The 20,962-nt window shown below is 46.3% G+C and overlaps 1 protein-coding gene across 1 annotated transcript; it reads right to left on the reverse strand.

The window, feature by feature from the left end:
* Positions 1 to 1,285: 1,285 nt before the first annotated feature.
* Positions 1,286 to 7,738, reverse strand: LOC308467726 (rab9 effector protein with kelch motifs-like). Its single transcript, XM_080989416.1, has 5 exons — positions 6,762 to 7,738; positions 5,657 to 5,818; positions 5,222 to 5,371; positions 4,067 to 4,216; positions 1,286 to 1,504 (listed from the first exon to the last, which is right to left on the reverse strand). Exons 2-5 carry the CDS (start codon positions 5,802 to 5,804, stop codon positions 1,293 to 1,295), a joined length of 660 nt encoding a protein of 219 aa, XP_080845542.1. The 5' UTR covers positions 5,805 to 5,818; positions 6,762 to 7,738; the 3' UTR covers positions 1,286 to 1,292.
* Positions 7,739 to 20,962: the final 13,224 nt, after the last annotated feature.

Genomic DNA, 20,962 nt, shown 5'->3' on the forward strand with positions numbered 1-20,962 from the left:
CTCGGTCCCTGCTCCTGCCAACCTAGCAGTTCAAAAGCACGTCAAAGTGCAAGTAGATAAATAGGTATCGCTCTGGCGGGAAGGTAAACGGCGTTTCCGTGCACTGCTCTGGTTTGCCAGAAGCGGCTTAGTCATGCTAGCCACATGGCCCGGAAGCTGTACGCCGGCTCCCTCAAGCAATAAAGCGAGATGAGTGCCACAACCCCAGAGTCGGTCACGACTGGACCTAAAGGTAAAGGGGTCCCTTTACCTTTACCTATGTCTGCTAGGTGGTAGCAGGCCATTGGGTGATGACTTGACAAGCCACTGTAACATTAGAATCAGAATTGTACAATTGAAAGATACCCTCAGGGTCATCTAGTGGTCCTTAATGTTTACATGTTTTGTTTCTAGATGAGAAATGTGTAAATGAGCTCAGAGTAAGTATGCATTATTGTGCCAGGTCAGAATACCTCAAGCTGGATCTCTGAATAATTTAAGTAATTTCAGGCCCAGAAATATACAAGAGAGAAGCTAAGGGCTGGATCAAGCACATAAGGGAGATGATTTTGGATAACTTAATCCCTAACTTTATCAGCTGCTCAACTCTGCAGTTTGTTTGCTTGATCACACAAGATGCAGCCCATCTACTATTTTAGTTAACCATAACTAACAGACCCATGATGTGTTGCTTATTTAGTATTCAAGCTGTCTGGCTCTTTTGTCAACATAAGCTAATGCAATGAAACCACTTGGCCAATAACCTGTTTTAATTACAATCTGCTGCCCATTGTTGGCAAAAGCTGTGTGCCCTTAGGAGTTAATGGTACTTTCCTATCTGTACTGAACTGTTTCAGTGCAGTAAATCTGTTATATGGGAAATTGTCCAATCCTGAACCCTCCAGCACTAATTCTTATTAGCTTCATCTAACGCATCCTGATTCATCCCATTGTTGGCAGGAGAGCACCATTTGGGGTTCAGTACCTGTAGAAACTACACATTTCATTTTCTGAGGGTCTTATTTTACTTCCATGGTACTACGAAGCAGTCAGCCACCCAAATTTGATTTAAGGAAATGATTACATTAAAGGAGGCCAACTCACTGGTATTTTATTAAACACTTCCCTTCCTTTCTCAGCCATTGGACACACTGAAGAGGCAGAAATATGCACACACACTTCATTTGTAGTCCTCCGGCACAAAATGTGGATTGTCTTGCATTACATGGAGGGTGGCAGATATAGATTATTAAACAGCTACATTTAGTTAAAACATTTTACTTAAGAAGAGTTACAGTACTGTCTTTGTAGATTTACCCTTTAATATGCATTCCACCAGACACTAAGCATAAGTTTTCATCTGGGCAGCCTTGAGATAGATTGTCTCCATTAGAGCCTCCAGCTCCTTCCTTCCCGTTGCTGTCCTCATTGGAAGACACTTTCCACGGAACAACACACATAGACTGGTCCAGACGAGCAGAAGGCACAGGAGTTTTAAACTCCAGCTTTGTCCAATGTCCCTTTTCTGCAGTTAAAAAAACAAATGGAAAACTATGCAAAAAAAGGGGGGGTTTGCAGCAGCTTCTTTTCAATTAAAACCACTATTTGTCAACCTTGGAAAATTAGACCTGAAGCTTCTACAGGGAGTGGAAATATTGGGGATCTCTTTTCCCTCTTAACATTTTAAGTGACATACATGGGAACAGTGACTACTGACAGCTTGTGTGGTTTTAAAAGCAGCAAAGATAGTGAGGAGATTTCACCCCTCCCATATCCAAGAATCTCCTGAGAAGTCTGCTGATTCTCCAGAGAGGAGGAGGCGTGTTCTGCTCTCTACTTATTCTGCTCCAGCACCAAATCAGTCAGTCAGTCAGTGTCGGGGAGAGAGAGAGAGAGACTGAGTGTTAGAGATTGTGTGTAGAGATAAGGTTGCTGCTAAGAGCAGCTGCAGACACTCAGTGCAGTGCAGCATTTATTTATGCTTAGACCTATTAAGCTCTGTATATAGTTGTATAATAGTTGTAGATAGAATAAAGAAGATATTCTACAGAGCTGCTCTCCGAGTTGTTTATATACTCTGCTAGACTCTGCTGTACTCTGCTGTGCGACGACTGTCTTCTTGTGGAAGTAAGTCCGGTGCTCACAACTCTAAGCTGTGAGTCCACAGCACTTTGACCTGTTCCTGTGCAGAAGGTGGTCTCTGGAAGTGCTAGCCAGCTCGCCTAGCCCAGTCGGGGCTGAAGTGGATGAGTCCAGTTGGTGGCACTGGCTCAAGGGCGATGTTGACAGATAGATTCATGGAGGATATAGCAAACCAGTTGTTGGGAATCAAAAAGGGGAGACTGCAGTTTCGCACAATTCCTGCTTGCAGGCTCCTGACTGAGAACAGTATGGGACTACAGTGGTGCCTCGCAAGACGAAATTAATTCGTTCCGCGAGTTTAGTCGTCTTGCGATTTTTTTCGTCTTGCGAAGCACGGTGTCGGGAAAGTTTTGGAAAAGCTTCAAAAATCACCAAAGTCTTTAAAAACCTCAAAAAAGGCTACCACACTGCGTTCTATGAGTTGCTCCTCGAAGTCAAGTCGCAACTGTATTAACGGTGTTAAGAAAAAGGAAACAAACTTGCAAGACGTTTCAGTCTTGCGAAGCAAGCCCATAGGGAAAACCGTCTTGCGAAGCAGCTCAAAAAACAAAAAACCCTTTCGTCTAGCGAGTTTTTTGTCTTGTGAGGCATTCGTCTTGTGAGGTACCACTGTATTTAGACCAGGAGGGTTCTTGTGGGTGTAGTGGAACACTGAAACACTGAGCGGCTCTTGGGCACCTTTTAAACTATTCCCATCTAGACCAGGAGTAAGAAACTCGTGGCCTGCCAGATGCTGTTGGATTCCTAACTTCCAACCAGCATGGCCAAGGGTGGGGATTCAGCAACATATTGCAGAGCCACAAGTTCAGATGGGTTGGGTAAAAATAATAAATTACGTACTATTATTCCTGACCTAGCCCACTGCTGCCTAATACTGACTGAAAGCAGTTCCTCAAGGTTTCTGCTAGTGAGAGAGGAGAGAGAGAATACCCTTTCGATACAATAATCTTTATTGTCATTGTCTCATACATTGTCTCATACAGAACAACAAAATTGAAAAAATCTACATAAGACATTTAAAACCAACAAGCCAGCTATCCCAGCCTGGTTAGCCCCCTAAAAACTCTTGATACCCCATTTTTAAATACAATATACTCCCATAGAGACTCCTTACACTGCATTTGGATAGAAACTGTTTCTCAGGCGGCTAGTCCTAGTCTTTATAACCCTGTACCTTCTTCCAGAAGGCAGAAGCTGAAAGAGATCATTTCCGGGGTGTGCACTATCCTGCACTATCTCTGCAGCTTTCTTATGGCACCTGGAAGCATAGATTTGATCCAAGGTGGGAAGAGTGCACCCAATTATTCTCTCTGCAGTCTTTACAACTCTGGACAGCATTCCTATCACCTGCTGCAAAAGATCCTTTTAACTGGATAATATTTGGGATTAAACCTGGGACCTTTCTGCATGCAAAACACCTGCTCTTTCACTGAGCTATAGATGCTCTTGATAAACTTGAAGCTGCGTTATTCCATATCAATCTTTTTGCACACGTAGCCCAGGTGTGCCTACTCTGAATTGACCACAATTTCCCAGGGTTGCAAAAAGATCTGTTTCAGTATCACCTGTTCCCTGATGCTCCTCCCTCTCCATCTTGTTAAAAACTGCAGACTCAAGGGACTGATACTGGGACCTTTTTCATGCAACAGATGAGCTCTACCTCTGATCTACTACTCCCACTCCCTTTAGTATGTGGTGACCGTGTTTATAATCCTGGGGGGAGTCACACTACATAATCAGAGGCCACATAAGCACTTTGTTTTGGATTACAGCTCCCATCAGCTTCAGCCACTACTAGCTTCAGATAAGTCAAGGTTGTGGGGAGGTTACATGGCTGGGGCTGCCATCTCAAAATTGCTGGCGATGGCACATACGCAAAGAGGATTCCCCAGTATAATGTTCCCAATGGAAGCTAACCAAAGACATCATCTTAAGAAACACCCACTTATGTGATATTTACACATTGTGTCCAGTGCTCCTGTTGGGTCCATTCCACCAAATATATACAAATGGCCCTGAAACACAGCTGCTGAGTGGGCTGCCCGCCCTGCTGGTACAGATCCAGTAGCCGACAGGGTCTCCCACTTCATTTCAGCTGCAAGCACATTAAATCAATCCACATCAGTGCTCATCAGGTGCAAAGCTTAAGCAAACTGAGCTTGAAACACACATAACAGGGCTGCATGCACATTCAGTGATTCTGCAACAGGAAAATGAATTTGGTAAAGAGTTTGGGACAGTTACGTCAAAGTTAAGATTCTAGCTGTAATGACAGCAAAGATTATTGGGGGGGGGGTGGCTTAAACAGATGGGAAATGCCTGAAAAAGAGGAATCAAAGGAAGGCTGAATGGAATTTAGAATTTATTTTTCTCATTAATGTCTTCCTTTCCATAAAGGAACTTATGGCAGCATACATGGTTATCCTCCCCTTTCCTCCCTTGTATCCTCACAACCCTGCACAGTAGGTTAGACTGAGAGATTGTGCCTAACCTAAGGTCACCCAGTGAGATCTGAGTGGGAATCTGATTCCTCGTCTTCCTGGATCTTGTCAAACGCTACCCACTACCCCACACCACCTCCTAAGGCTGTACCACAATTCTGTAGTAACATCCTGCAGGTGGAAACTGTAATCAGGATCCTACAGTATTTCTCACATTCTTAGCCTTTAAGGCTTTATAACATGGGTAGGCAAACTAAGGCCCAGTCGCCTTCTAAATCTGGCCGACAGATGGTCCGGGAATCAGCATGTTTTTACATGAGTAGAATGTGTCCTTTTATTTAAAATGCATCTATGGGTTATTTGTGGGGCCTGCCTGGTGTTTTTACATGAGTGGAATGTGTGCTTTTATTTAAAATGCATCTCTGGGTTATTTGTGGGGCACAGGAATTAGTTCATTTTTTAAAAAAATTCAAAATATAGTCTGGCCCCCCACAAGGTCTGAGGGACAGTGGACCAGCCCCCTGCTGAAAAAAATTGCTGACCCCTGCTTTATAATGTGTAGCTTCTAAAAGCTAAAGTTTTATGGCTTTGGTTTTTTTTAAGGCAAGATGGGAAGATAAGAATCCCTTTCCACAAAGTTTGCACCACTGAGTACTTATTTGTATCAAAGCAGAAGAGATAATCAAAAAGGGTATCACCTGCCAATCCGCCATGTATGTAGAGCCTGTTCTCGACAGCCACCATGGCATGGCCATGTCGAGGAGCAGGAGGGTCGCCCCAAACTTCTGGTTGCAGCCATGTCAGAGTGGCTACAGGTGGCGAGAGAGAAATGTATTAAGATGAAGCAACAGCTACCTCAGGTTCCTTGCTCCCTGCTTCCCACACATAGGGTTGCATTTAGCTATGTTTCACCTAAGAGTAGACCCATTGCAATTAAAAGGCCTACATTGTCATGTCTGTCCATTTCGACGGTTTTTCTCTAAGTAGGGCTAACAGGATTTAACTCCTATTTTGCTCCATCTGCTGTCAGGCCCAGGGGAATCAGCTAAACATTTAGTTTGGGAAACATCTGCACAGGAGCAGAGGAAGCTTACCAGAGTCAAAGATGTGAAGCTGCTGGTCTTTGACTGGATCCACCCCTTTATCGCCTCCTCCAAATACATATAAATGGTCCCCAATCACTGCTGAGGATGTATGATAAGTCCGAAGGGATGGTGGAGTGCCGATCACCTTAGGGCTCATCCAAGTTCCACCTTCTAACGTGGAAAACAAAAATATTTGTAAGCTACAATATTGAAAAATTGGGGATTGCACACAAGTAAATTATAAGCACAGAAAATGGGGGTGGGTGCCAATTACACGTCACATGTGGAAGAAAGAAATGGAATTCCTGGTCCCCTTTGGTTACCAGGCGAGTGCTTAAATGCAAGGCTAATTTAGTGGTACTTTGATTCAAAGTAACGTCAAAGAGAAACTAGAACTTGAAACTACTGAACTGTACTTCCTCAAGAGATTTAGTGCTATAAGGTAGGGACTGAATTGAAACATTTTGGGGTTTTAAATCAAATTACATGTGCCAGTTTTCTGACCGATGGCTTGGATGTTATAAACAACTATTTTGTGTGTATGTCAATGGCCACTGTTAAAACACAAGTATCACCATCTCTACATATTTCCTTCTGATCTCACAATTCCACCTTCTGACCCACTAGTGCAGTAACTCAGGATAATACTTCATGCATCTAAAGAAGCCAGATTGTAGTGTGCAAAAGCTGATGCCATAATAAATTTATTAGATATAGACGGTGACACAAGACACTGTTGTTTTTGCTGCAGTACGCTAACCCAGCTACCACTCTGAAATAAGTTTTATTGTTATTTTCATCATCTAACAGATAGCCAGAGTGGTGTAGTGGTAAGATTGTTGGACTAAGTCCTGAGAAACTAGGATTCAACCCCTTGACTAAGGCCAAGTGAACTTGGACCAATCACTCTCTCCTAGCTTAACCTACCTCAATGGGTTGTTGTGAGGATAACTATTCTCAGGAGAGCTATATTTGCTGCTCTGAGCTCCTTGGTGGGATAGTGGGATGCAAATATTGGATATGAATAAATTTAGAAATTGGAGAGCTGCATGTTTGAAATCTTTTTTCAAAAATACTCCAAGAAGTAATAAAATGAAACGGAAATAACTGATACGGAGGTCCAGAGCTTGCACACAATTACTGTTCCCAGTTTCACTGGCTCCTCCAAACACCCAGAGGCTCGTGGGCCAGCTTGTGGGAATGAAGGTGGCATGCTCATACCGCGGCAAGAGACCCCGCCAGGCAGGTGCCGTCCAACAGTGTGCATCTGGGAGCCAGAAAGACACGTAAGAGCCTGGTAGTGGGATCAAGCCAAAGGGGGCTCATCTAGTCCAGCATCCTGTTCTCACAGCAGCGCCTGATTTTGGGCAATGTGGGTGCTTCCCATACATAGGGCGCCAAAAGAGGGAGAGCAAAATTGAGATGGTCCATTTCAGTGTGCTAAATTTTGTCATAACTCAGTGCACCAGTTTACCAAAGATTACCAAAGTCTGCCCCTGCTCAGAGGCCAGCCAGATGCCCCAATGCAAAGCCCACAAGCAGGACCTAAAAGCAGCAGCACTCTCTGCAATTGCTGTCAGGTAAGGGACGCGGGTGGCGTTGTGGGTTAAACTACAGAGCCTAGTACTTGCGCATCAGAAGGTCAGCGGTTCGAATCCCTGTGACTGGGCTTGAGTCATTTGACATGATTTCTGATCAATCCCACAAACCTCTGCACCTCTGCCCATTTTCTCTATGCCTGGTAGTCACATAGCACAGACTAGTTGTTCACCAGGCATCCTGAGTACATAAAGATAAGGAGGTAGCTTTGATGTAGCTTTTGGTAATCTTTAGGTAGCTTTTAGGGCCAGGAACAGAGTTTACATGGAGGTGGTAAAATACCTGTATTTCCTTTCCTATAGGTTTATGACCTCCGGGGTTTGCTAAATGCATTCCTCTTTGGTTCCTGTTTTATTTAGTCTAAACATGTATGCATGCTCAAATAGTAAATAGTTCTTTGTAGTTAAGAGGCTTCCTCTGATCTCACTTTGTCCCCACATGGGATTTTTTGAAATGCTCAGAGGAAATCTGATTGGTTGTTACAAACGCTGTGTTAAAGTTCTTTTGTGAATAAAAACGGCCTGGGCCAGGGAGTGGCATTGCACACTTTTCTTTTTTTTAAAAAAAAAATAATATTTATTACTTTTATAGATTACAAAAAGAGAGAGAAAAAGCAAAAAAGAAAAAAAACAAAAGAAAAAACAAAGGAGAAAAACAAAAAGAAAAAAACAATACAATACAATATATAAACAATACAAAACACAACCTAAACTCAAAACTAAACACATTAAACTAAACAAACCCCACTCCCTAACCTTAACCCTAAATAGAACAAAACAAAAACAATTTAAAAACATACATCGTCTCTTTTCCATACTCTATCTTTCATTCCCTTGTTTCCTCGACCTCCTCACACCTCCCTTTTTGTATTCCACTTCTATTACAGTGGTGCCCCGCAAGACGAAAACCCGCTAGACGAAAGGGTTTTCCGTTTTGGAGGTGCTTCGCAAAACGAATTTCCTATGGGCTTGCTTCGCAAGACGAAAATGTCTTGCGAGTTCCTGCGGTGTTTTTTTCCTTTCCCCCCCCTTTTTCCCAAGCCACTAAGCCGCTTATCAGCTGATCCGCTAAGCCGCTTAACAGCTGATCCCTAAGCCGCTTATCAGCTGATCCGTTAAGCCACTAAGCCGCTTATCAGCTGATCCGCTAAGCCGCTTAACAGCTGATCCGTTAAGCCACTAAGCCGCTTATCAGCTGATCCGCTAAGCCGCTTAACAGCTGATCCGTTAAGCCACTAAGCCGCTTATCAGCTGATCCGCTAAGCCCGCTAAGCCGCTAATAGCGCTAATCCGCTAAACCGCTAATGGGCTTGCTTCACAAGACAAAAAAAACCGCAAGACGAAGAGACTCCCGGAACGGATTCTTTTCGTCTTGCGAGGCACCACTGTAATTGTTTCAGCAAATCCTTTCCATCTTTCTCTATTTTCTGTGATATTGTAAATAACGTATTTTTTAACCTTATTTTCCATTAAAACTAAAATACTTATATGTGCTTAACTCCTTATAACATTTCTGTTAAGCCCATAAAAAATAAAAAATAAAAATCATTCCACCATTTTTCTATCATTCATTAGTTTTACCATAAGTCTATATATAAACTTTAATTTTTCCAGTCTTCTTCCACCATCTCCTCTCCCAGGTTTCGGATTCTGCCAGTCCTTTCCGTCAATTCCATAAAGTCAGTCAACCTGGTGATCTTATGTCCGAGGCTCTTAACTCTTTTCCAAGTCCCTTCTGCAGGTCTTCTTCATTTTCTTTAATGCTAAAGAGCAAATCTTGGGGAAACTCCAGCCTGTCAATCCTTTTCTTCCTTCTGAACAGATCAGCTAAATTTCCATAGTTAAAGCTACAGTCCATAAAGTATTTCCGGGTATATTTCAAAATTCCTCCAATTCCAAAGGCCCCAAAACTTCAATCTCCTCCAGGCCCGAGTCCATGTCCCAAAAGTCAGTTAATCCCTGCATAGAGGGCTCTTTCCAACTTTCCTCCTTTAATCCAAGCCGGGATCCATTCCTCAGAGTCTGACTTTTCCTAGATTCAATCATAGAAGGCCTCAACTTATAGTCCTCAATTTGCTTCTGTAAAACCACAGATCTCACTTGTATTATTTTATGTTCAACAACAGCAGCATTCTCCTTCTCCTCCTTCTCCTCCACCATTTGTCCTGCCAAAATGGGTTCCTGTACCAAGTCCTGAATTATTTCTGTGTTGGTGTTCGCTTTTTGACTCAAGTTGGTCACTTTCTGTTCCAAAGTATCAACTTTGAAAGTCATATCATCCATCTTCTTGTGAAGCTGTCCCAGCGAACAGCTTATCTTGCATAAAACAGTCACAATGGCCTCTCCTGTCAACATTTTTAAATCGTCCAAGGTCGCTCTCTGGTTCTCAAGAATCCTTATCTGCAACTGGAAATCCCCCAGTTATACTCCTGTAACAGTTTCAAAAGCTCCCTCTAGAGGGAAACAGTCTCCACTTGTATCAGTTCTTTCAAGCGCAACTCAAGCATTAAAGATAAATTTTCAGTTACTTTTCCTCTTTTTTAAACGCAGAAAAGGACAATGGAAACAGTATCTTACTCTTATTTAGCTAGCTGTCAAATCCGTTCTGTCAAAAGCACTCTCTCCAAACGTCATCTGGCAGCCCGTTCCCAGGTTCAGAGCAGTGGTAATTTGATTTTTTCACTCTCTCCTGCAGGCTCACTAGATCCAAAATTTCCCCCTCTTCTCCTGCTTCCAAGGGGGGTTTTGTATTTTAAACCGGCGGAAATTTAATCCTTTGCCAAAAGCTTTCAAAGGCTTTAACTTGTAACGTCTTTGCTTCAATCTATTTACAAAAACGGGAGGCGGAATTCCTGTTTATAACCTTCCCGTTTCAGTGCCGAATTAAAGTATTTAAGAATCCAATAATCCGATTTACTCACGAGTAGTTGTTTAAAATCCAATTGTCCACAGGAAAAAGTCAGCGCTCTCCGGCAACAGCAATGCAGCTTCACTCCATGAAAGAAGCAGTCGATTCAAAGCACCGCGCCACTCACCCCACGTCGCTCCGGATCCCCAAAACAGGGTTTCCCCGCGAGTAGGGGAGGCGCAAAGGTGCCAGCCGAATCCCACGTCCACAGGCTTCTCCTGCCTGTGGTTTTTAATGGGTCTCCGCCTCGCCGTGGCGGTTCAGACCCTGTTTTCCACGGAGCGGATTCCTCCCGATCGGAGGAAATCCGCCATTGCCAGAGGCGCCAACCCGGAAGTCTCGCACACTTTTCTCCCAGAGTCTTTCTGGTCAAGCCGCGTGTCTATTTTATTAATCAGGGTCCAGTCCTTCCTTTACCTTCAGAACGCAACAGATGACTTTCCCTTTCCTGCTGCCTGGCTCTGCAGGAGTTAGGTACAAGGAGTTTTGCCCCACATGGGCACAGGGACTGTCCCCAGGTGGGAGAAGGGCATACCTGGCATGGAGAAATAAGCAAAACGGATCTCAGCAAGGCTGCTGTTCCATGTGGAGCAGAAGATGGAGCGTGTCTCTTTAAGCACTTACTGTGCTGCCAAATACAGCAGTTCTTGTGAGGAGAACCTGAGCTTACAGGATTAAACAGCTCAGAGTGTGCATCCTGCCTACTGTGGGGCGGAGAGACTCTGCGTCACTTCCGAGAGTCTCAGTTCTTTGTTCTGTTCTGTTTTCGTTTTCGTCCAGGGCAGACACATTTGTACAATGTTCCATACTCTGCTGGATAATGGATAGTTTACGCTGTAAATTCCTGCCAACCTAGCAGTTCGAAAGCACGTCAAAGTGCAAGTAGATAAATAGGTACCTCTCTGGCGGGAAGGTAAACGGCGTTTCCGTGCGCTGCTCTGGTTCGCCAGAAGCGGCTTAGTCATGCTCCCTCGGCCAATAAAGGGAGATGAGCACTGCAACCCCAGAGTCTGTCAGTAACTCTGCGTGACAGCCTGATTTATGCATATCGATGCACAGAAAACAGAAGGCTTTATTTTTGACCGCTGTGAGACTCTGCTTTTGCTCAGAGCTTTTGGAATGTGTGCTGCGCAACAGAAGCACGCCGGACCTTAACTCTCTGAGCAATAAATTATTCTCAGAGGTTATGGAAGCCGAAGCTTTTACGCTGTCAGAAAAAGCCTGCTTTTATGTGCTGTAAAGCTGCTGGCTGCTGAAGAAGAAAGCCCAGCTCTGAGACCCTGCCTGGAGGGAAGCAGGGAGTCTCGCTGGCTGCAAGCTGTGTGCTGCAAAGAGTTGCTGGAGGCCTCTCCTCGGAAGACGGCTGGTACGCATGAGTACTTCTGAGCCCCAAGGGAGGACCGGGGGAGGAGATGGCAGAGCTCCAGGAATCTTTTGATGTCCTGTTTGAGAAGCTCACTGGCCAGAACTGGGAAATCTGGTCCAGAAGAGCAAGGGGGTTGTTTTGGCCACAGGGCTCTGGAGTTCTTTCCAGAAGAAGCTGGCCCCACCCATGCAAGCTGCTGCTGGAGCTGGTGCAGCAGACATGGAGGCTGCTCTGCAGAGGGAGAGAGTGCAGAGAGAGCTCTGCATGCTGAGAGCAAGTGTGGATGCTTTGCTGTTACCCCACCTGGAGGGTCTTAAGACAGCCCAGGGCGTCTGGCAGGCGCTGAAGAGTCTGTGTGAAAGCTCACCAGGAGCCGAGGGCCTGGTGGGGGCTGAAGGCCACATTCCTGAAGTTACAGCTGGGAGTTGCTGCTTTGTCTCTGGGAGGCCACGTGATGCAGAGGCTCGAAACCAGAGTGCTGGGGAGCATGCAGGCCCAGGCTGTGCACCCAAATGTGGGGGTGCAGGGAATGCAGGAATGGCTGGAGGGGATGCTGTGAGAGCTTTTGCCTCGAGACGCTGTTATAGATGTGGCTCCCCCTCCCATCTCGTGAGAGACTGCCTGGTGGAGGCACAGGAAGGGCCCAAGGTCATCTCCCGGAGCAACCAGATTAGGAGCTCTTCGAAACGTGGGAAGCAAAAGCCAAAGGCAGCTGGCATAGATTGCCCTGAACATAAACATTTGGCGGCTTCTATGGCAACAGTCAAGAGCTGTAAACAGGACGCTGTGCTGACCTTCGTGATTGACAGTGGAGCTTCCCATCATCTCATGCCCTCTGGTGGTTTTCTGAGGGATTGCACCTCTGTAGTCTCTGGGAAATCTGTTTGTTTGGCAGATGGGACTAAGCGTGCTTTGACTCAGACTGGCTCACTGTTTTGTTCTTTCTTACAGGATTCGATACCGGTGTTTGTTGTTCCTGGACTGTCCTGTGCATTGCTATCTGTCACTGCTCTTGTTGCTGACAATTATAGAGTCTGTTTTGAGAATAACATGTGTTCTATTTCCAGGGATGGGCAACAACTAGTCAGTGTGGAATGTAAAGATAGGCTGTTTGTGCTAAAAGCTTCTCTTGCAGGTCCAGATACCACGGAGGCAGCTCAAGTGCAATGTGCCAATGTTCGAGTCCATGATGCGTGTGCTCATCTCTGGCACAGACGTATGGCTCACGTGTCATGGGGTTACATGAAGAAGATCCCAGAATGCACTGAGGGGTGCAAAATGAAGTCATGTGCTAGGTTTCTTGAGTGCAGAGCGTGTAAGCACGCAAAGGTGAAAACGTGCACATACACAAGGTCTGAAAGGATGACCACTAGGCCGTTTCAGCTGGTGCATGCAGATTTGTGTGGCCCTATGTCAGTAGCCAGTCTGGGTAGGGCCAAATTTGCATTGGTCTGATAGATGATTTTTCGAGGAATGGGTGGTGGCTGTTCATGCTTAAACACAAGAGTGAGGCTGTGCCACTAATCAGAGACTTATTGCGGCAGTGGAACTGCAGTTTTCCATGCAACTGCAGAATTTTCAGAGCGACCGGGGCGGAGAATTCACCGGGTCTGCGCTGCAAAGTTTCTTCCACCAGAAGGGAATTCAACACAGGTTGACAGTTCCACACAGTCCCCAGCAGAATGGCGTTCCAGAACGCCGGAACGCCGGAACAGAATGCTGCAGGAGATGTCCACAGTCTTGGCGGACGGCCAACTTTACCTTGAACAGGTCGTTTAATTCAGTGGTAGGGGACACACCCTATTTTCTGCTGCACAGCAAGAAGCCCGAGGTGCATTTCTTCCGTGTTTTTGGCTGTGAGGCTTGGGTCCTTATACCAAAGGCCAAATGCAGAAAGGGTGGCCCTAGGTCCCAAAAGATGATTTTCTGTGGGTATGAGCCAGGGACCAAGGGGTGGAGATTTGCCTATCCATCAGGGGATCAGTCCAGAATTCTGCTTAGAATTAGAGAAGCTAGGTTTCAAGAAGAGTCTTGCTGACAGTTGCCTGTACCTTAAAGGGTCAGGAGAGTCACAGGAAATGGTGTTAATCTTCGCTGATGACATAATTTACACCACAAGGGCAGACAAACAGGTACAGAAGTTTGCCAAAGAGCTTGGGAAACGGTTTCAGCTCAAGAACCTGGGTGCAGTAAAGATCTACCTGGGCGTGGAAATAGCTAGAACTGAGGATGGTAGCTTCTTGCTCAGTCAGAAAGACAAGACTGAGCAGTTGCTTGAGAAGTTCAGAATGTCTGATTGTGCAGGGGTTAGGACACCCATGGAAATGAGCTACGTGAAAGACAGTCAGCAAGCAGAACGCGCTGAGTTCGAGAACGCTGAGCTCTTTCAGTCAGCTCTGGGTAGTCTGTTGTATCTGTCCCAATGGAGCAGACCGGATGTTGCTTTTGCTACCAATCTGCTCAGTAGGGAAGTTACAAAACCCAGTTTAAATGCCTGGCATGGTATCAAGCGGGTACTGCATTACCTGCAGGATACCAAGGACTTCAGTCTCAAACTGTCAGCTGCAGGTGAGACGAAGCTCACATGCTGGGCAGACAGAGACTGGGCGGATCTGGATGACAGGAAGTCCGTATCTGGGATAGTAATAAAGTTCGGGAAATCTCTTATTGGGTGGAAGTCCCGGAAGCAAAGTCTCGTTGCGCTATCCTCTACTGAGGCTGAGTTCAGCACACTGTCAGATTTGTGCCGGGAACTGGAGTTCTATAGATGCTTGGTGCAAGAGATCTGTGGGGATTGTAGCTTGCCCATCACTGTTTGAGGAGACAATCAACCCTGTCTGAAGCTAGCAGAATCTGGACAGTTTAAGGCCAGAACCAAGCATCTAGACATACGTTTTCAGAATGTGTGTCAAAGTGTCCAGTCAGGTTTGATAGGGCTCAAATATTGTGCCAGCCACGATAACTTGGCTGATGGTTTCACTAAACCATTGAGCTTCCAGCGTCATGGGGAGTTCTGTGGTGGTTTGGAGTTGGGGTAAGTGGTGATACTTGCTTGCCCCCAGTAGTGCAGGACGAGAGGGGGTGTGAGGAGAACCTGAGCTTGCAGGGTTAAACAGCTTAGAGTGTGCGTCCTGCCTACTGTGGGGCGGAGAGACTCTGCGTCACTTCCAACAGTCTCAATTCTTTGTTCTGTTCTGCTTTCGTTTTCGCCCGGGGCAGACACATTTGTATGATGTTCTGTACTCTGCTGGATAATGGATAGTTTATGCTGCAAATAAAGTGCTTTTAGTTTTAGTAGCTCTGCGTGAGAGCCTGATTTATGCACATTGATGCACAGAAGACAGAAGGCTTTATTTCTGACCGCTGTGAGACTCTGCTTTTTCTCATAGCTTTTGGAATGTGTGCTGCGCAACAGAAGTACGCCGGACCTTATCTCTCTGAGCAATAAATTATTCTCAGAGTTCTTTCCAAGGTTATGAGGACAAAAGGAATGAGGAGGTGGAAGAGGAACCAAAACAGTTTTATTAACTAATAAACAGCAGGCATGCAAAGCATAACATAAAACATACCCAATCTCCCCTTCAGCTGCCCAGAGCCCCAGGTAGAGCAGCAGGAGAAAGACCCCGACTGTCGGTCTCCCAGCATCAGGTCCTTTGATCTGGGTAGAAGCTCTCCGGTCCCCTCCCACCTATGGCTTTTATAGCCTGCCTTGATGTAATCAAGTGCATCTGGCATTACCCATGGTTAGCCCAGGACCCTGAGATGGAACTAATACAAAGCGGCTGAGAGTCTCCCACTACCTGCAGCTGGGCATCCAGCCAGCACTTGCAACACAGAAGAACCCAATAAACTCCCGACAGGTGTGTGAAACACAAGAATCCAGCAGACCTCAAACTGGGGGTGTTAAAGGGAAAGGGACATGCCACCTAACTCCTCAAAATACAATTGTCTTCCGCATTTCCACTACACTTACCCAGGAGTAAACACCATTGAACAAACATGCATAAATGCTGTAGCAGCTACTAGGATGAGCCGGGAACCAGGGTAACCCTGGGCTATGAACTCAGTCAGAGAGTCTCAGGGAAGTCACTCTCAGCCTCTCCATCTACAACATGGGGATAAAACAAGGCTGGGTAACCTTGCTGGGCTGTTCTATGGATTATTGAGGGCATATGTGCAAAATACTGTGAATACCCCAATCTTATTATTCATACAAGAGTGAAACAAACTGCTGCAGTATGGACTCTGCCAGACAGCCTCTCTTCCAGGATACTGCCTTCCACCACCAAATTTTCTCCTCACTGCTTCTCAGAAGCCAGTCATTATTCCTTGCTCAGTGTGTACATTTCACCCTAAGTGAGCTGTTTTGCCCTCTCTGGGTCCAATCACTCCCCCCCAAAAAAGTTAGTTTTAAACTTTTGAAAAACTTCAAGCTCTTCCAAGCCTGTTGTGGGTAGGTGGTGCTGTTTTACCTACATGAGGTCACATACTAGAAGATGCTATGCAGCTTTAGCCAAATGGATGCCCTCCAGGTATTTGGGACTACAACTCCCATCAGCTCCAGCCAACATGGTCGTTGTCATCCAAAAGATCTGAAATGCACCTTCTTGGCAAAAACTGTCTTCTCTCTGTCCCATCAACACCAGAAGCCCATTAGGTGGTGACAGGAGAGAGAGCCCCTTCTGTGGCTGCTCCCCTAGATAGGATTCCCTCCCAAGAGAGGTTATATGAGCCCCCTCCTTGTTATCCTTCCACCAGCAGGCTAAGGCCTTCCTGTTCAGACAGGCCTTTGGGAACTTAAGGTACAGGCGATGCTGACCACTGGGCTGCTGTCAAGACAAACAGGATTTCAATTACTGGTTCCAAATGTGTTCTGATGTATTGTAAACTATTGTTCCTAACTAGTTTGTTTTTATGACTTTGTATTTTATAATGCTGCTTCAAAATGTTGAATCCCAACTTGAGTGAAAGCTGGGATATAAATATAATAGGCAAATGACTAAATAATACACAGTAGTATACAGGATAGCATCCTCACCCCCTGGTACACCAGATTTCTGCAACCTGGTGTACAGTCATGTTCTTTTGAGGATAACGAGAATTGTTCTTTAAATCATCTGGAGGGCACCAGGGTCGGGGGAGGTTGATGTGCACAACATTTTAAAAAATTAGTTCTTTACTGAGGTTTGCATATTTCAAAAGAAAGAGTCACAACACAATCAAGGTAATACTACCAATAAATAAGTTACCAGAGCTGCCACCCCTACAGTGATAAACAAAATCCATACCCCACACTACAATTCAAAATGAAAGTGTGGTGGTGTGGTTAGAGTGTTGAACTAGGGGTCTGGGAAACCAAATTTCAAATCTGCACTTAGCCATGAAGCTCACTGGGTGTCCTAGAGTCAGCCACTTCACTCTCAGCCTAACCTACCTCACAGGGTTGTTTTGAGCATAAAGCGGGAAGGAGAACTATAAGGGGCACCTTGAGCAGCTTGGAATAAAATATGGGATATAAAATAAACATGGCAATACAATTAATATAGAAACCTGTCAAAAGCAGCATTAGAACATTGTAGGTGTTGTCTCCCCTTCATGGATCACTGCCTTGCCGTGGTGAAGGGGCTTGAATAACTCAGAGAAGCTATGAGCTATGCTGTGCAGGGCCACCCAAGATGGACAGGTCATAGTGGAGAGTTTTGACCAAACGTGATCCACCTGGAGCAGGAACCGGCAAGCCACTCCAGTATCCCTGCCAAGAAAACTCCATGGACAAAGACAACAGGCATATAAAAGCTATGACGCTGGAAGATCAGCCCCTCAGGTCAGAAGGCATCCAACATGCTGCTGAGGAAGAGCGGAGGACAAGTACAAGTAGATTCGGAGCTGATGAAGCGGCTGGGCCAAAGCTGAAAGGTCGCTCAGTTGCGGATATACCTGTAAGCAAAAGGAAAGTCCAATGCTGTAAAGAAAAATATTGCATAGGAACCTGGAATGTAAGAACCATGAACCTTGGTAAGTTGGATGTGGTCAAAAATGAGATGGCAAAAATAAATATTGACATCCTGGGCATCAGTGAACTAAAATGGACGGAAATGGGCGAATTCAGTTCGGATGACCATCATATCTACTACTGTGGGCAAGAATCCCGTAAAAGAAATGGAGTGGCCCTCATAGTCAACAAAAGAGTGGCGAAAGCTGTACTGGGATGCAATCTCAAAAATGATCGAATGATCTCGATACGAATCCAAGGCAGACCTTTTAACATCAGTAATCCAAGTTTATGCACCAACTACTGGTGCTGAAGAAACTGAAATTGACCAATTCTATGAAGACTTACAACACCTTATAGAAATGACACCAAAGAAGGATGTTCTTCTCATCATAGGGGGTTGGAATGCTAAAGTAGGGAGTCAAGAGATAAAAGGAACAACTGGCAAGTTTGACCTTGGAGTTCAAAACAAAGCAGGGCAAAGGCTAATAGAGTTCTGCCAAGAGAACAAGCTGGTCATCACAAACACTCTTTTCCAACAACGCAAGAGACGACTCTACACATGGACATCACCAGATGGGCAGCATCGAAATCAGATTGATTATATTCTCTGCAGCCAAAGATGGAGAAGCTCTATACAGTCAGCAAAAACAAGACCTGGAGCTGACTGTGGCTCAGATCATCAGCTTTTTATAGCAAAATTCAAGCTTAAACTGAAGAAAGTAGGGAAAACCACTGGGCCAGTAAGATACAATCTAAGCCCTTATGAATACACAGTGGAAGTGAGGAACAGGTTTAAGGATTTAGATTTGCTGGACAGAGTGCCTGAAGAACTATGGATGGAGGCTCACAATATTATACAGGAGGCAGCAAGAAAACCACCCCAATGAAAAGCAAATGCAAGAAAGCAAAGTGGCTGTCCAACGAGGCCTTACAAATAGCAGGGGAGAGAAGGCAAGCAAAATGCGAGGGAGATAGAGAAAGATACAGGAAACTGAATGCAGATTTCCAAAAAATAGCAAGGAGAGACAAGAAGGCCTTCTTAAACGAGCAATGCAAAGAAATAGAGGAAAACAAGAGAATGGGAAAAACCAGAGATCTGTTCAAGAAAATTGGAGATATGAAAGGAACATTTCGTACAAAGATTACCATAATAAAGGACAAAAGTGGTAAGGACCTAACAGAAGCAGAAGACATCAAGAAGAGGTGGCAAGAATACACAGAGGAATTATACCAGAAAGATATGGATGTCTCGTACACCCCAGGTAGTGTGGTTGCTGACCTTGAGCCAGACATCCTGGAGAGTGAAGTCAAATGGGCCTTAGAAAGCACTGCTAATAACAAAGCACAAAATATGGTCTGAAGCTCAACATCAAAAAGTACAAAGATCATGGCCACTGGTCCCATCACCTCCTGGCAAATAGAAGGGGAAGAAAAGGAGGCAGTGAGAGATTTTACCGTATTTTTCGCTCTATTGGACGCACCGGACCACAGGACGCACCTAGTTTTTAGAGGGGGAAATCAAGGGAAAAAATATTATTCCACCCCCCCCAGCCCCAAAGAGCAAGGGACAGGCTGCGTGCAGCCTGTCCGCTTCTCCCAGAGCTTCTCGGGGCTTCCCCCGCAGCCCCAAAGAGCAAAGAAGCCAAGACAGCAAGCGGGATCCATCCCGCTCACTGCCTTGGCTTCCTCTTTAGCCTTAAGCAGCATCTTTAGCCTTGCGCAACGGGATGGATCGTGCCCGCTGTCCACCGGGGCTGGACTAGATGACTCCTGGGGTTCCCTTCCAACCCTGCAATTCTATGACCTTGGAAGGTGTTGGGGGTCTCCACCACAAGAGGCTTTTAAGCAGCAGTTGGGGGACCATCTGCCTGGCATTCTTTAGCTGTAATTCCTACATTGTGAGGGGGCTGGGCTAGATGACCCTCAGGTGGCCCTCCCAACTCTATACAGTCCTACACATCTGCGGCAGGAGATCCACAGCCGCTTCACACAATGCCCTCTCCCAATTTTCATTGGAGAGACATGTGGCTTCAGTGTCTAGGTAGATACCCCCCTACCTGCCACTCTCCCCCCACCCCACTTAAGCCGAGGGAATTCCTGCCCAGAGAAGCTCCCAGGTGAGGCAAGGGTTAAGATCTACCTCTGGTAAATGGCTTTCCATTTTCTCTTCTTCTTCTGTGCTATTTCCTTCTTTTGTGTTTTGTTTAATCTGTTTTTATTGTATACTAAAATAAAAGCTGCAAAGTTTCCTTTTTTATAATATTCCCCCCCCCCCCAAACTAAAACGTTAATCTAGATAAAAACACTGATCCAGAGGAAAAGAAGGGGGTGGAGAAAGGACGAAAAAAGAAAAAGAGGTAGAGATAGAGAGATTTTTTAAAAGTTGGCTTCTTTAGCCTTGTTCAGCCTCCCGCGACTGGAGAGGTGAAAGGCTAAGGAGGAAGCCCGGGCAGCGAGGGGATGGATCGCGCTCGCTACCCGGGTTTCCTCTTTAGCCTTGCTCAGCCTCCCGCGGCTGGAGAGGCGCGCAAGGCTAAGGAGGAAGCCCGGGCAGCGAGGGGATGGATTGCGCTCGCTACCCGGGTTTCCTCTTTAGCCTTGCTCAGCCTCCCGCGGCTGGAGAGGCGCGCAAGGCTAAGGAGGAAGCCCGGGCAGCGAGGGGATGGATCGCGCTTGCTGCCCGGGTTTCCTCTTTAGCCTTGCTCAGCCTCCCGCGGCTGGAGAGGCGCGCAAAGCTAAAGAGGAAGCCCGGGCAGCGAGCAGGATGGATCGCGCTCGCTGCCCGGGCTTGCTCAGCCTCCCACGGCTGGAGAGGTGCGCAAAGCTAAAGAGGAAGCCCGGGCAGCCAGCGGGATGGATCGCGCTCGCTGCCTGGGCTTCCTCTTTAGCCTTGCTCAGCCTCCCGCGGCTGGAGAGGCGCGCAAGGCTAAGGAGGAAGCCCGGGCAGCGAGGGGATGGATCGCGCTCGCTGCCCGGGCGTCCTCTTTAGCCTTGCTCAGCCTCCCACGGCTGGAGAGGCGCACAAAGCTAAAGAGGAAGCCCGGGCAGCTGGAGAGATTGCGCAAGGCTAAGGAGGAAGCCCGGGCAGTGAGGGGATGGATCGCGCTCGCTGCCCGGGCTTCCTCTTTAGCCTTGCGCAGCCTCCCCGCGGCTGGAGAGATTGCGCAAGGCTTTTCTAGAGGAGGGAGAAGGGACTGACTGACCACGTCAGTCCCTTCTCCCTCCTGGGGAAAAGCCCGCAAGAGCCGCACGAAGCTTGTGTGTGGCTCTTGGGGGCTTTTCCTGCCTGCCTCCCCCCTGCATTCGCTCCATAGGACGCACAGACTTTTCCCCTTAGTTTTTAAGACGGAAAAACTGCGTCCTATGGTGCGAAAAATACGGTACTTTCTTGGGCTCCGTGATCACTGCAGATGGTGACAGGAGCCACAAAATTAAAAGACACCTGCTT

Source organism: Podarcis pityusensis (assembly GCF_964106645.2).
Source record: "Podarcis pityusensis genome assembly, chromosome: W".
Lineage (NCBI taxonomy): Eukaryota > Metazoa > Chordata > Lepidosauria > Squamata > Lacertidae > Podarcis > Podarcis pityusensis.